This window comes from Kogia breviceps, chromosome 7 (assembly GCF_026419965.1).
Source record: "Kogia breviceps isolate mKogBre1 chromosome 7, mKogBre1 haplotype 1, whole genome shotgun sequence".
NCBI classification, from domain to species: Eukaryota; Metazoa; Chordata; class Mammalia; order Artiodactyla; family Physeteridae; genus Kogia; species Kogia breviceps.
In genome coordinates, this window is record NC_081316.1 from 72,595,069 (window position 1) to 72,611,724 (window position 16,656).

The 16,656-nt window shown below is 33.4% G+C and overlaps 1 protein-coding gene across 2 annotated transcripts in view; it reads left to right on the forward strand.

Moving 5' to 3' along the window:
• PGR (progesterone receptor) overlaps positions 1-16,194 on the forward strand; it is a 95,468-nt gene extending 79,274 nt beyond the window's left edge. For both annotated transcript variants that reach the window (XM_059070718.2, XM_067038582.1), the window contains 2 exons: positions 13,171-13,328; positions 15,985-16,194. In XM_059070718.2, the coding sequence (XP_058926701.1) occupies positions 13,171-13,328; positions 15,985-16,140 (314 nt within the window). In that variant the 3' untranslated portion in view covers positions 16,141-16,194. The remainder of the gene's footprint in view (positions 1-13,170; positions 13,329-15,984) is intronic.
• Positions 16,195-16,656: the final 462 nt, after the last annotated feature.

Below are 16,656 nucleotides of genomic sequence, written 5' to 3' on the forward strand. Positions count from 1 at the left end.
ACATAACTGCAAAGATCAGTAGCATAATATGATAGCAGTTTATTAATTACTCACAGTCAGTCCAGTGGGTTGGCAAGAAAACCCAGGCTCCTTACATCCAGGGGCTCTACCCTTTTCATCACCTTGGAGTCCTCCATTGGATCTGACTAGAAGATGAGCACTGAGTAAGAAAAGTTTTAGATATGAGACCTTGAACTGTCTGCCACCCACATTCTATGGCTCACCTTAACTGCAGGAGAGGCTGGAAAATGCACCCTAGTTGCATACCCTGAAGAAAAAGGAAATGTTTTACTATAGAACAGCATTGGTAACCAGAAGGATAGGTAGATATCCATTCATTCTTTAATACACAAAGAACACATGCACCTCTGCTTCAGTGGATCTCCAAGGGTCTGGGTGGGAAATTTTTAAAAATTGCTTCTAACTTTTACCCTTTTCTGTGCCATTTCCTTGCACAGGTAGACTCAGCCTTTGAATGTCTGAAATGGCCCTTCCTTCACTCATAGTGATTTGAAAGGAAACCACAGAAAGCTAAGGCCTTAGGTAGAAAGTGAGCCAATAGTTTCTCATCAATGATTGTGCAGAGACTTCCTTCTAATGGCATAAATCTCGAATGGTGGGGCTGGGGAGTATATCAAGAGGAAAAGCAGAAAAGCTGAACTCTTAAGAAGAAAGTTTACCTCATGAAATCTATGCCCAGCTACAGATTAATACAGGATCTAAGGATCCATAGCCTTATCCCCCACCCTTGGAAACCCTATCTGGAGCATAGACCTGCAAGCCTAATTTGATGAAAAAGCATAAAAGGGGTTAAGGGAATTGATTTGTGACTGGCCAAGAGAGTCAACTGGAATAAATGTAATAATACAGCAGTTAATGCCTGTCATTCTTTTCTTGACAGTAATGAATCCAATAGCAGATATATCATAGATAGTCCTAGATCTCCCAAATTAGTTGATATCATTAACATAATTCTGTAATTATGGCTAGGCTACATTATGCTGGGGACCAAACAACCCCAAATCTCAGTAGCTTATCAAAAAAAAAAATTTAAGTATTTATTCTTCTTACTATATTTCCAATGCAGATCAACAGGGAGGCTCATTGTCATCACTCAGGTGTTCTAGGCAAATGGAGGCTACATCTTGATGCATGCTTCCATAATCACTAGAGCAGTGGTAAGGAAAGGGAGTGGTAAGGGAAGGAAGGGAGATACATATGACTTCCACTCACATACCATAGAAGGCAAGGTTTTGGGCCACTTGCAACTTCAAGAAAAGGGAAAATCATATATTTAGTGAATAGTACTATACATAATATATATATGTTATTATATATAATTGTGTAATAAAATTTGCACACATTTTAATGGGATTTTTGAGGAGAGACTTGGCAAAGTTATTAAAAATTCATCCTTAAGTCTTAAAAAATAGGTAAGTGTTACAAAAATCTGAGAGCAGAGAGAGAATTAGAAAGCTACAATAATTAATAGAGTGTGGAAGAGAAATACATACACTGAATTAGTCAAGTCAGACTAGTATATACTAGAACTTAATATGCTGCAGTGGAAACATCACAGATCTTTGAGCATGGAACAAATAAATATTGTTGAGAAAATAGCTTTATATTTGGGGGAAACTTAGTTTGGATATTTGGCTCAAATTGTATCCTAAAATAAATGGCACATAATTATAAGCACCTTAATTGTTAAAAATTAGCTAAAAGGAATATAAATGATTTAGAAATCTCAAATAAGGAATACCTTTTAAAAAATAAATGCAATAGGAAAGTTGGCAAAGAAAAAGTTCAATTATTTGATAAGAATGTAAACCTCCCATTGCCATTAAAAATTAAAATACAGATATCCAAGAAAATATGGCATGTGAACACACACTTTTACCATTGTTCCTAGTAAAACTAAGTAAACATATTAGTCAAGGGATTTTTTAAGAAATAAAAGGGAAAGAAAATGAAAAAAAAATCAATAGCAATAAAATTCTGCAAGACAGCAAATAAAACTAATTTAGCATACCTGAGAAGGTGGATTCTAAGTCTGAAGTAATAAAAGTCAAAAAGCACCTGATTTGCATGACTGAACCTCTAACATGTTTTGCAATTAGTGACAATGATTTTGTTTTTTGAAATGAGAATGAAAGTAAAATTTAAAACACAAAGTTCTGTTGAAAATCTGTTTCCAAATGTCACCCAACCATGCAATTGTTCTTCTGAAACTAAGGCAGAGATTGTAGGTTTATTCCCTGAAAAGGATATGACAGAAGGCAGCTGGATTGGTGAACTGCAGGCATTGATGAGGGTGAGGGGGTTGATAGTGGAAACAAATTAAGCATATACTAAATCTTGAGGCACCATCCTCCAAACCCACCTATCTTCTGGAACACCGTCATCCAAGTTTATATTCTCCAGATAGGAAAATGAAAGATTCTTCTCTAAAGAATTTGTTTAGCTGGAAAGAAAAAGAACTAAATATGCAAGAGTTTCTTTTTGAAATAGCTTAGCCAGATTGCCCTGCACTAAAGCTCACAGTCAATAAGCACTACCCATTCAAACAGAACTATCAATCAGCTTTTTAATTTTCCACTCTTGAATATAAATAAACAACCAAGGTATCTGAGGAAGGCATTTGATATCAAAGACAAAGAAAAAAAAAAAAACTTGGAGGAAACAGAAACCATGTAGAGAGATGAAAACTTCAAAAAAATTTTAAAGCCATCCTTCTTTAGAAAGATAAAAGAGCATATTCCAACCATAAAACAACGACTGGATACATGAAAAAGGAATAACACAAAGAAAGGAAAGAGCTCTTGGAAATTTAAAAATATATTTAATTTAAAAGTGAGTACTGGCATTGGAAGACAGAGTTGAAAAACCTCTCAAAAGTAGAGCAAAAAAACAAACAAAAAAAAGAAAAATCACAGTTCAGAAGGAAGCCCAACACCCAAATCTAGAAAGAGAATAACAAAACATTAGAAAAAGAAATAAAGATATAAACATTAAGGGAATAGTCTTTTCAGCAAATGGTATATGGAAAACTTCATTCAAAAACATTAAGTTGTACCCTTACCTTACACTATATACAAAAATTAACTTGTCATTTTGGAGAGAGGTGGCCAAGATAATGGAGTAGGAAGACCGTGAACTCACTTCCTCCCACAGACACACCAAAATTACAGCTATTTTCAGAGCAACTATCTATGAGAACAACCTGAAGACTATCAGAAAGGATTTTCCATAACAAAAGAGATAAATAAGGAAGCATAATGACTCAGGTAGAAATGGAAACATAGTATAGTCAGGACCCACATCCCTGGGTCAGCAACCCACAAATAGAAGAAATATCACAATTGTAGAGGTCCATTCCAAGAAGCAAGGGGTCTGAGTCCTATATCAGGCTCCCCAGCCCGGGGTCCTGCACCAAGAAGATGAGCCCCCAGAATATCTAGCTTTGAAAACCAGCAGGGCTTACGTTTGAGAGAGCTGGAAAGCTATAAGAAACAGAGATGCTGCTTTTAAAGAGCATATGCAAAATCTTGCATACTCCCAAGTCCTAGCATAATGTCAGTAGTCTGAAAGGAGCCTGGGTTGGACCCACTTGCTGATCTTGGAGAGCCCCCCAGGAAGGCAGGAGGCAACTGGGACTACCCCTAGGAACAAAGATGCTGGTGGCAGCCATTTGGGGGAGCTCATTCTACCATGATAACACAGGTGCTGGCAAACATCATTTTGGAATCTTCTCTCTGGATTAGCACAGGCGGCTTATCTGCCCTCCAGAAAGCAGGTACCAGCCCCAAGCCACCCTGGGCTGCCCAGCTACAGAGGGACCCAGCCCTGCCTGCCAGTGGGCCTGTAGCCACCACATCAGGCAGGAACTCACAGGGAACCAGCCCTCCCTACCAGTGCACCCACAGTTGTCAGTTCCACCACAACAGAAGGGCAAACACAGTCCACATACTAGAGAATATAGCTCTAGTGGCCAGAGGGGAACATACTGCTGGGTGCCTAGAACGTCTCATTCATAAGGCCAGTTCTCCAAGATTGGGAAATGTAACCAACATACATAACACATAGAAATACAGAGAGTTGGGCAAAATAAGAATAAAGAGGAATATGTTCCAAACAGAAAAACAAAACAAAATCTCTGAAAAAGAACCAAATGAATTGGAGATAAGCAATCTACCTGCCCTCCCCCCCCCAAAAAAGAGTTCAAGGTAATGATTGTAAAGATGTTCATGAACACAGTGAGAATTCCAACAAAGAGTTAAAAAATACAAAGAACCAATCAGCTGAAGAATACTATAACTGAAATTAAAAATACACTAGAAAGAAAGAATAGATTAGATGATACAGAGGAATGGATCAGTGATCTGGAAGATGAAGTAGTGTATATCACCCAAGCTGAAGAGAAAAATGAAAAATAACTTTAAAAAATGAGGATAGTTTAAGAGACCTTTGGGGCAATATCAAGCATACTAACATTTGTATTACACAGTCCCAGAAAGAGAGAAGACAGAGAAAGGGGTCAAGACCTTAAGTAATAAGAGCTGGAAAAATTCATTAACCTGAGGAAGGAAACAGACATCCAGATCCAGGAAGCACAAAAAACTGTAAATAAGATGGACCCAAAGAGGTCCACACCAAGACACATGATACTTAAAATGACAAAAATTAAAGATAAAGACTGAATCTTAAAAGCAGCAAGAAAAAACCCAGCTAGTTATGTACAAGGGAACTTCCTTAAGACCACCTGCTAACTTTTCAGCAGAAACTTTGCAAGCAAGAAGAGAGTGGCATGATATATTCGAAGTGATGGAAGGAAAAAACCTACAACCAAGAATACCTAGCAAGGATATCATTCAGATTTAAAGGAAAGAAAAAGAATTTCACAGATGAGCAAAAGCTAGAAGAATTCAATACCACTAAACCAGCTTGACAAAAAATGTTAAAGAGACTCTGCTAAGCAGAAAGGAAAGGCCACAACTAGAAATATGAAACTATGAAAGGAAAATTCTTACCAGTGAAGACAGACATACAGTAAAGGTAGTAGATCACCACTTGTAAAGCTAGTAAACAGTTAAAAGACAAAAGTAGTAAAATCATCTATATACAATAAGTAGTTAAGGGATACACACATTAAAAGGTTTAAAATACCGCCTAAATACATGAAGCAAATAATAACAAAAACAAGGGAGAAATTGACGGTAATACAATAATTCTAGGGGACTTTAACACCCCACTTACATCAATGTACAGAAAATCCAGACAGAAAGTCAGTAGGAAACATGGGCCTTAAATGAACCATTAGACTAGATGGACTTAATAGATATCTATAGAACATTCCATTAAAAAAACAGGAGAATACACATGGAACATTGTCCAGGATAGATCGCATGCTAGGCCACAAAACAAGTCTCAATAAATTTAAGAAAAATGAAATCATATTAAGTGTCTATTCTGAACACAATGGTATGAGACTAGAAATCACCTACAAGGAAAAAATCTGGAAAAAATTACAGGGAGTCTAAACAATACGCTTCTAAACAGCCAATGGTCACTGAAGAAATTGAGAGAAAATAAAAACATACCTTGAAACAAATGAAAATGGAAAACATATTGTTCCAGAATCTATGGGACACAGCCAAAGCAGTTCCAAGAGGGAAATTTATAGCAATACAGGCCTACCTCAAGAAACAACAACAACAAAAAAAACCAAATGAACAATCTAATATACACCTAAAGGAACTAGAAAAAGAAGAGCAAACAAAACCCAAACTTAGTAGAAGAAAAGAAAGAAAGATCAGAACAGAAATAAATGAAACAGAGATGAAAAAACAATAGAAAAGATCAATTAAGCTAAAAGCTGGCTCTTTAAAAAGATAAACAAAATTGATAAAATTTTATCCAGAATCACCAAGAAAAAAAGGAAGAGGGCCCATAAAAATAAAATCAGAATTGAAAAAGAAGTTAAAATTGTCACCACAGAAATACAAAGATTGTAAGAGGTTAGTACAATATGTACCAATTAGTACAAATATGCCAATAAAATGGACAACCTAGAAGAAATGGATACATTGCTAGAAATGTGCAATCTCTAGGATTGACATATGTACACTATTGATACTATGTGTAAAATAGATAACTAATGGGAACCTACTGTATAGCACAGGCAACTCTTCTCAGTGCTCTGTGGTGACCTAAATGAGAAGGAAATCCAAAAAAGAGGGGATATATGTATACCTGCAGCTGATTCACTTTGCTGTACAGTATAAACTAACACAATATTGTAAAGCAACTATACTCCAATAAAAAAATAAAGAAATTTTTTAAAAACCTAAAAACAAAAAAAAGAAATGCACAATTTCTAAGAGTGAATTACGAAGAAATTGAAAATATGAATAGAATGAATACCATTAATGAAATTGAATCAATAATCCAAAAACTCCCAACAAACAAAAGTCGAGGACCAGATGGCTTCACAGGTGAATTTTACCCATATCATTCTCAAGTATTAAAAAAAATTAAATAGGCCAGCATTCTATGAGGCCAGCATCACCCTGATACCAAAACCAGACAAAGATACCACAAAAAAGAAAATTACAGGCCAATGATGAACATAGATGCAAAAGCTCTCAGCAAAGTATTAGCAAACTGAATTCAATAATACATTAAAAGGATTATGCACCATGATGAGGTGGGATTTATCCCAGGGATGCAAGGAAGCTTCAGTATCTGCAAATCAATTAATATAATGAACCAAATTAACAAATTGAAGAAGAAAATCCATATGATCATCTCAACAGATGCAGAAAAAGCTTCTGACAAAATTCAACATCGATTTATGATAAAAACTCTTAACAAAATGGGTGTGGTGGGAACAGATCTCAACATAATAAAGGCCATATATGACAAACCCTCAGCAATGTCATACTCAGTGGTGAAATCTGAAAACATTTTCTCTGAGATCGGGAACAAGGTAAAGATACTCACTTTCATCGCTTTTATTCAACATACTATTGGAAGTTCTAGCCACAGTGTCAGACAAGAAAAAGCAATAAATACCATCCATATTGGAAAAGAAGAAGTAAAACTGCAGCTGTTTGCAGATGACATGATACTATATGTAGAAAATCCTAAAGATGCTACCAAAAACTATTTAAACTAATAAATGATTTCAGTAAAGTTGTAGGAGAGAAAATTAATATACAGAAATATGTTGCACTTCCATACATTTATAATAAACTATCAGAAGGAGAAATTAATAAAACAATTCCATTTATAATTGCATCAAAAAGAATAAAATACCTAGGAATAAATCTAACCAAAGAGATAAAAGACAAGTAATCTAAAAACTGCAAGACATTGGTGAAAGAAATTGAAGATGACACAAACAAATGGAAAGATAGACAATGCTCATGGATTGGAAGAATTAATGCTGTTAAAATGATCATACTGCCCAAGGCTATCTATAGATTCAATGCAACCCCTATCAAAATTCTACAGGCATTTTCCACAGAACTAGAAAAAATAATTGTAAAATTTGTATGGAAACACATAAAACCCTGAATAGCCAAAGCCATCTTGAAAAAGAAGAATGAAGCTAGAGCTATCAAGAGCCCTGATTTCAAACTATACTACAAAGTTACAGTAATCAAAACACTGTGGTACTGGCACAAAAACAATCACATAGATCAATGAAACGCAATTGAGAGCCTAGAAATAAACCCATACTTGTAAGCTCAACTAATCTAAGACAAAGGAGGCAAGAATATACAATGAAGATACAGCCTCTTCAATAAATGGTGTTGAGGAAAATGGACAGCTACATGCAAAAGAATTAAACTGGACTACTTTCTCACACCATGTACAAAAGTAAATTCCAAGTGGATTAAAGACTTAAATGTAAGACCTGACACCATAAAATTCCTACAGTATGTTTTATTGCCTATATTTGGAAGTATGCTCTTTGACATTGGTCTTAGCAATATTCTTTGGATCTATCTCCTCAGGCAAGGCCAACAAAAGCAAAAATAAACAAATGGGACTACATCAAACTAAAGAGTTTTGCAAGGTGAAGGAAACTATCAACAAAATGAAAAAGCATCTTACTGAATGGGAGAAGATATTTACAAATTCTGTATTTGATAAGGAGTTAGTATCCAAAATGTACAAAGAACTCATACAACTCAATATCAAAAGACAAACAACCTGATTAAAAAATGGGCAGAGTACTTGAAGAGACATTTTTCCAAAGAATATTCTCAGATGGCCAACAGATACATGAAAAGATGCTCAATGTCCCTAATCATCAAGGAAATACAAATCAAAACCACAATGAGATACTACTTCACACCTGTCAGAATGGCTTATCATTAAAAAAGCAACAAATAACAAATGTTGGTGAGAATGTGGAGAACAGGGAACCCTTGTGCACCATTGGTAGGATTGTAAGTTGGTACAGCCACTATGATAAATAGTATATAAGTTCTTCAAAAAATTAAAAATAGAATTGTCATATGGTCCAGCAATTTCACTTCTGGGTATTTACCTGAAGAAAACAAAAACACTAATTTGAAAAGATATATGCATACACTGTTCATTGCAGCACTATTTATATGGAAGCAATCTAAGTGTCCACTGGTAAATAAATGGATAAAGAAAATGTGGTATATATATATATATATTTATATAAAGAAGTGGTGTGTGTGTATATATATATATATATATATATATATATATATTTCTTTTTAATGGCTGAGTAATATTCCATAATATATTGCCCCATATATATATATATATATATATATATATATATATATATATATATATAGTTGCCATTTGCAACAACATGGATGGATCTAGAGGGTATTGTGCTAAGTGAAATAATTCAGAGAAAGACAAATATAATGTGATCTCACTTATATGTGGAATCTAAAAAACAAAACAAAATGAAAACAGACTCATAGATACTGAGTACAAATAGGTGGTTGTCAGAGGGGACGGGATAGGGGGCAAAATAGGTGAAGGGGATTAAGAGTTACAAACCTCCAATTACAAAATAAATAAGCCAGGGCGTGTAATATACAGCATAAGGAATATTGCCAGTAATATAATAACTTTGTAAGTAATAACTTTGTATGGGGACCGATGTTTTCTATACTGATTGTGGTGATCATTTCATAATGTATGCAAATGTCAAATCATTATGTGGTACACCTGAATTTAACATATTGTACATCAACTATATTTCAACAAAAATTTTAATTTACTTGAAATAAATCTAAGAACTAAATCTAAGAGCTAAAACTATGAAATCATTAGAAGAAAACATAGAGGGAAATCCAATGTTTTGTGACATTGAATTTTGCAGTGATTTCTTGGATATAACACCCAAAACACAGGCAACAAAAGAAAAAGATAAATAGACTTTATCAAAATTTAAAATTTCTGTGTATCAAAGGACACAACACAAAGAAAAGGCAATCCTTTGAATTGGTGAAAATATTGAAAATCATATGTCTGCTAAGGTAAAAGTATTAATATCCAGATGACATAAAGAACCTCTACAATTCAACAATAAAAAATATAAACCAATTTAAAAATAAATAAAGGTCTTGATAGACATGCCTCAAAAGAAGGTTTACAAACAGCCATTAAGATGCTCAACATCACTAGTCATTAGAGAAACACAAATAAAAAACACAATTAGATACCACTTCACACCCATCAATATGGTTACTTACTCTCAGTAAAACAAAAATTATACTAGAAAAGAAATCATAGCAAATGCTATATGACTTGACTATAGTAGCACTTTGCATAGCTAAAATAGTAAACACTGAATATTGATCTAACCAATATTATGAAAATGATATTAGGAAGAGGAGGAATAAGAAGTTCTATGTGTGTGAGTGTGTTTGTGGTGTGGGGGTAATAGTAGATCTGGAATATGGAACTAGAGTTACAGCACCATTTTCCATACTGGAAAGCCAAAAGTTAAAAATAAAAACTCAAGGAGCAGCTCTATAAGGATGTTATTTAAAGCTATGGAAGGAAAGATCAAAAGAAATAGGTGAAATAATTGAAAGTGTTTGCCTCTGGAGCATGGCAAAATTTGGATTGCCTGGGCAGTACTCTTTGCCCTAATAAAGTTATAAAACTGATTAAATATTTTAAAACTAGGCTTTAAACCACAAACTGAGAAGAATATTTAAAATACAGCTTAGATCACTATAAATGAATATAAAACAGAAAAAAATCACTAAAAAGCTTAAGAAAATTGTTCAACCTCACTAATAATTAGAGGAGTAAAAATGAGATGGTATTTTATTTTTCTCTATAAAAAGCAAAGATTACCTAAAATGAAAATACTCAGTACAAAGCACACAACAGTTAACTAGTAAGAAGTAGTTTAGAAATGTATATTATCAGTGTTGACAGTTAATACCTTTTACTCTAATAATTCTAATCCTAAGAATATATCCATAAAAAATAAGACATTCATCATAAGTATTGTTTAGATTAGTAAAATATTCCAAATGTCAAATGATAAAACAATTAAATAAATTGTATGTCCTGCACATTTTTGTGATATGAAATTTTATGTGAGAATTAAAACATTCATTTTTGAAGAATTTTGAATGATATAAGTAAATGTTCTCAATATATATTAGGAAATGTCCTAAAATATTGGATTGTAGGATCTCAGGTGATGTAATTTTCCATGTATTTTCTAAAATTTTTCCAATGAATACACATTATTTTTAAATTAGCTAAACCAAAAATAAGTATTCTTTTTTTTAAAGTATTCTTATCTAAAATAGCATCTGGCTAACTGTCCTTCACTCACTCTCTCCCACTTACCACTAATATATTTACAAGAAATCCTAAAAACCCACATGTGGAATCAATAAGAATCTGAGAGAAAATTCTCCAATCATGTAATGCTGGGTGTAATAATTAAGAAAACAATGAATTAGTGTAAAGAGCTCAAAGGAAATATAAAATTTTTGGAGAGCTGTTTCATCATAGATCTGAAATCTAGGGAAGAGAGTAGGAGAGGAAGATAATTTTCAGAGATATCCCAGGAGCATAGGATGAGAGCCTAGTGATTATCATATCCTAGGAGCATGTTGTTAGTGTTGATACTAAAAGAATGAGGCAGTGTGGAATTAGGCCCACTTCTCTTGTAAAGAGGATAATTGGTTCAAGTCTGGTCCTAAACACTTAGATAGATAGAGCGAGGTCTTTGAGTTACTAGTTTTCCAACTCTTTAAAGCCCAATGAGAAGACAGTACTTCAGTAATCAGAAGAAAAACTAATTTTATAGTCATGTTTAAGAGTGAGAGAGATTTGAGGATTGGTTGGGAAGTGTAAAAAGAGTTATGGATGTTTAAAATAGCTGCTGTAGGGATTTCCCTGGTGGTCCAGTGGTTAAGACTCTGAGCTTCCAATGCAGGGGGCATGGAACTAAGATCCCACATGCCATGTGGTGCAGCCAAAAAAACAAATTTTTTTCTTTTAAAATAATAAAAGGTTAAAATGGACAATTAAAAAGTAAATAGCTGGTATATGAAGTAAAGGGACAAGATCATAGATACACATAGCATATACATACAAATTTATGTACAACAGTTAAGTTTTCAATTGGAGCAAAAATCTCATATTGCCAAGATTACTTTTATAAATCCCTTTTTTTTTTTTTTTTTTTTTTTGCGGTACGCAGGCCTCTCACTGTCGCGGCCTCTCCTGCTGCGGAGCAAAGGCTCCGGACGTGCAGGCCCAGCGGCCATGGCCCACAGGCCCAGCCGCTCCGCGGCATGTGGGATCCTCCCAGACCAGGGCACATCAGTGTCCCCTGAATCGGCAGGCAGACTCTCAACCACTGCGCCACCAGGGAAGCCCCTAAATCCCTTTTATACTCAGGATGTGAGCTCTTGAAAACTCAAAACCAAAGAATTAACTTTTGGTTTCTATCTGTTTGTTATCTGTGGCTGTCTTTTTTCCAAGGGAAGTGGAAGCCAAGGTCTGATTCAGGTAGAGGGAATAAAGTAGGAGTTTTTGAAAAAGGCTTATTTATTTCCCTTTGCTGGACACATACAGTTGGCTTTGCTCAAATGAAGTACACTTCTCTATAGAAATATTGCTAAGGGTCAAGATCATAAATCCAGAGATTATGTGATTTTTCTTTCAGCAACCTGGATGTAGTTGCAGAAAAAGTCAGAAACTTCACTTCAGTTTGAAGATTTGTTTGTAGGACAAGTGAGACCAAAGTAAAAGGAAACAAGGAAATTGGGAGTTCTGGTAATAGAGTTGCTAAAGAAATCAACCAGGACATCTCAGACAGAAGGACCGAAAAGATTTAGGAGAAAAGCAATAGGTAAATTGACTACGTAGTGGAAACAAGAGAACTAGTCATAAGAGTAGGAAGTTGTGCCCAACATTTGGATGTATGAATTAAGGATTTCAGAGGTAGATATATAAATTACCAGTTAACATCATAATAGGAATGAGAGGCATTCTCAATAAAATCAGCAACAAAATAGGGGTATTTACCATTACTGTTATTTTTTAATATTGTTCTGGAAATCTTAAACAATGCATTGAACCATGAAGCAGAAATGAGAGCTACAACTGTTGGAAAGGAGAAAATGAAACTATTATTTGAATATAGTATTGTCTTAAACCAAAAACAAAAATCAAACAAAAGCTGTTAGATTTAAAAATATAAATAAATGAATAAATAAAATAGAGTAAAACCAAGTGGCTGAATATAAGAGAAAATTCAAATATCAATGGCTTTCTCTCATATCAGCAGGAAGAAGACAAAGACAAAAAAGAACCAGCATACATGTAGTTGTAAACTAAATCAAACTAAGTATTTTAGACAGGAATGGAGAATAATGTCAGGTGCTCTTTTGAGCAAATGGTAATAGCTCTAAAATAGGTAAGCTGAAATGTTCTTTAACTTACCTAGTTGTTCTTATCATATTCTTCAAAAGAACTAGAAGTTTACATGTTCTAAAACTTTTCCTATTTAAGATGTTTGTATCTAGAGTTGCAAATCAAAATAAATCATTATACAGCTCAGAAATTTATATTATAAACTGCTAGTATCATCTTTTTTAAACATAACTGTCACTTGTAATTATCTTGCAGTTCCTTTGGAAGGACTAAGAAGTCAAAGCCAGTTTGAAGAGATGAGATCAAGCTACATTAGAGAGCTCATCAAGGCAATTGGTTTGAGGCAAAAAGGAGTTGTCCCTAGCTCACAGCGTTTCTACCAACTTACGAAACTTCTTGATAACTTGCATGATGTAAGTATTTTGTTTTCTAGAATATTAATAATTATTTTCTGAATTATATCTATAACTTCTTAAATGTGAAATATAAATTTTACTTCATGTGTTTTCTTCAAATTTATATTTGTACTTACATTTTAAAAACCTGCATCATACTGCTTAGAATTTATATTATGCTTTTTTCATTTTCATTGTAGATCACCCAAATATCCTTTTACTAGTATTTGTATAATTTGAGAGTAATTTAATGGTTGATAGGAATTGTGATACATTTTTCTGAATATGCTCTCAAATGTTTTTGTCTTAAGCTAGAAAAGAATTTATGTATACAGGAAAAGCAAAGATATGGATGTGGAGAATAAGACTCTCATACCATTTTGGATGGAGTTATAAGTCAGTAACAAAGCTAATGGACAATCTGGCAGCATGTAGCAGTAGTTAAAGTTTGTGTGCTTTTCAAATTCCCACGTTTTAGGACTTATCTTAAATAAATTATTAGACAAGTATTTAAGATATGTATGCATCATTGCCTATACAAGAGGAAAAAAAAAAACCCTAGAAATACCTGACACCAAAACTGGGTAAATAAAATAAGATATATAGAGTTAGTCAAGACATATTGCCTACAAGCTTTTATCACTACTGTGTTCAGAAATCACACTACAATAACAACAAAGCATAAAAAAATCTCTCTACTCACCAGGTCAAATTTGAGGCCTCACTGCTGAATATGAACTGACAGCCAAGATTATTAGCCATTTAGATAAAGCCTCTAAAATGTAGGGCAGAGAGCAAAATAAACAGAAAAAAATGTAACTTAAAGGAAAAAGCAAGAGTGCAGAAAATAGAAGAAAACTTCAAAATTAAGATATTCAGAGAAATAAGAATGATGTTGCATCCATGAAACAAGAATAGAAAACATTTTAAAAGGAATATTTAGCAACAAAACACTTGGATAATTAAAGAAGAGCAGAAATTAAAAATTCAATATAAATATAAAACTCAGGAAATATAAATCTCAGGAAAACCCAGAAAAAATAACAAAAAAGATAAAGATATGAAAAAGTAGAGAGATAGCAAATTTAGGGGATTAACCCATGGGGTTTCATGCTCCAGTTAGTAGTAATTTCCAGAAGAAAGAAGAGAGAAAATCAAGGTGAGGAAATTATGTAAGAAATCATAAAAGAAAAGTTGCTAGAACTGAAGGATATAAGTTTTCTGAGTGTAAGGGCCCAGTATACACGCACAGCACAAGTGAACCAAGGCACATTGTAAAATTTCAGCATACCTGGAATAAAGAGGGTATCATAAAATATACCAATGAAAAAAGAAATGTCACATCAAATCATCAGGATTCAGAATGATGTTGGACTTCTCTGCAACCCAGAAAACAATGGAGCAATACCTTCAGAATTTTCAAGGAAAGAAAAATCTTCAACAAGTTTTTTACCAGCCAAACCATCAAACAAATATGATGGCATCCTAAAATTATTTTCAGACTTGCAAGATCTCATAGAGATTACTTCAAATACAAACTTTCTCAAGGTACCTCAAATACAAACTTTCTCAAGGGCACCTGCAGGATTTCTTACAACAGAACACTGGAGTAAGCCAAAGTAGAAGATTCAACCCAAGAGAGATGCAAAGGGGTGTCCCAGCACACTAACTAATGCAGAGGATTTCAGGACACTAATACCAAGAAAAAGATGGAACTGAGCTATTACCAATTGCATGAACATATTGAAGTGAGTCTTTACAATTCTGTCAGAAAATTTGACTATAGCTTTGTAATATAGAAAAAACAAAGGAACAGAAACATAAGGTAATTAGCCCTAGCAAAATTAAAGTAAGTCATATAAGAAAGAAAATGTAATCCAGTAGGAAACAAAAATCTTTGTAATATAAATGTTAGATATCGATTTAGCCAAAAATTGAGATATAACTATATAGAGAATGGAGAGAAGAGAAAGTGTGTGTAGTTGAGGAGGGGGGTATATAGTACAAGAGAGCTAAATCCTCATTTAATAGAAACTTAATAATGTAAACTTTGGAAAATAAAATTTATTAGAAATACACAGATAAATATCAAATGACACAGGCTAAAGAAGTTTAAAGTGGTTACATCTGTGTTGTTGCTGCTGTTGTTTTTGTTGCTATAGGTCTTCCAGTACTAGCTGACTTTCAAAATTATGTACGTGAATTACTTTGACAAAATTAAAATTAGATTAAAATAGATTATGCTGGGTTGTTTGTACTGAAATAGAAGAGTCTATATATCGTCTGTATGTTGTTATATGAAAAAGCTGGATTAAGAAATAGACTATAAAGTAATTTCATTTATGGAAATATATATGCATGTGTGTATATTATGTGTATACCTGAGTATGTATTAAAAAAAACCTTGAAATATACCAAAATGTTCACACTGGTCATCCTGTGGGATTACAGAATACTTTCATTTCTTTAAATCTTTCTATGTATTAGGATATTTTGTCATGAGTATGTAATATTTTACATATTATGCTAAAAAGTGGAGGGAGATGTTTTCAGTTTGGTAAGCAAAAAACATCTTAAGTATTTCTATTATTAGAAAAATAAGCTGCCATGTTTGTATAGTATATGAATATATTATTTTTCTTACATGTTTCTTATCCATTTGTTAAACCAACAGCTTGTCAAACAACTTCATCTGTACTGCTTGAATACATTTATCCAGTCCCGGGCACTGAGTGTTGAATTTCCAGAAATGATGTCTGAGGTTATTGCTGCACAATTACCCAAGATCTTGGCAGGGATGGTGAAACCTCTTCTCTTTCATAAAAAGTGAATGCCGTTTTTATCTTTAAAAAAATTAAATTTTGTCAGTTTTTGTTTTGGTCAGGATTATGAGATCTCAAGTTTTTACAATGTTCTTCTCAAAGCCTTACATTTATAACATATCGTACTGTGTAAATTTCAGATAAAAGTTGTGAGGTTTAATTGATTTCCTTTATAAAGCATAATTTGAATTTTTAGTGTTTTCGTGTACCCATATTTTCTTTAAGAGTTTACAAGATTGAAAAAGTATGAGGTTGATTGTTAAAGTTAATCTTATTCATATCATTTCATACCATTTAGGTGAGATTTTTAACTTTCACATATAACAAATCTTCTACCTTAGAGAAAAAAATCTTATACATAAAAATAAAAAGTTATTATATGTTCTTTCTATATAGCTCCCTTTGGATCCCTAATTATATTTACAAAAATGAAACCTTAAAATGGTATGCAAAATTCTGTCTATATGAGTGTATATACATTTTCATGAGAAGGAAATTTATAACCTTAATCAGATTCTCCAAAG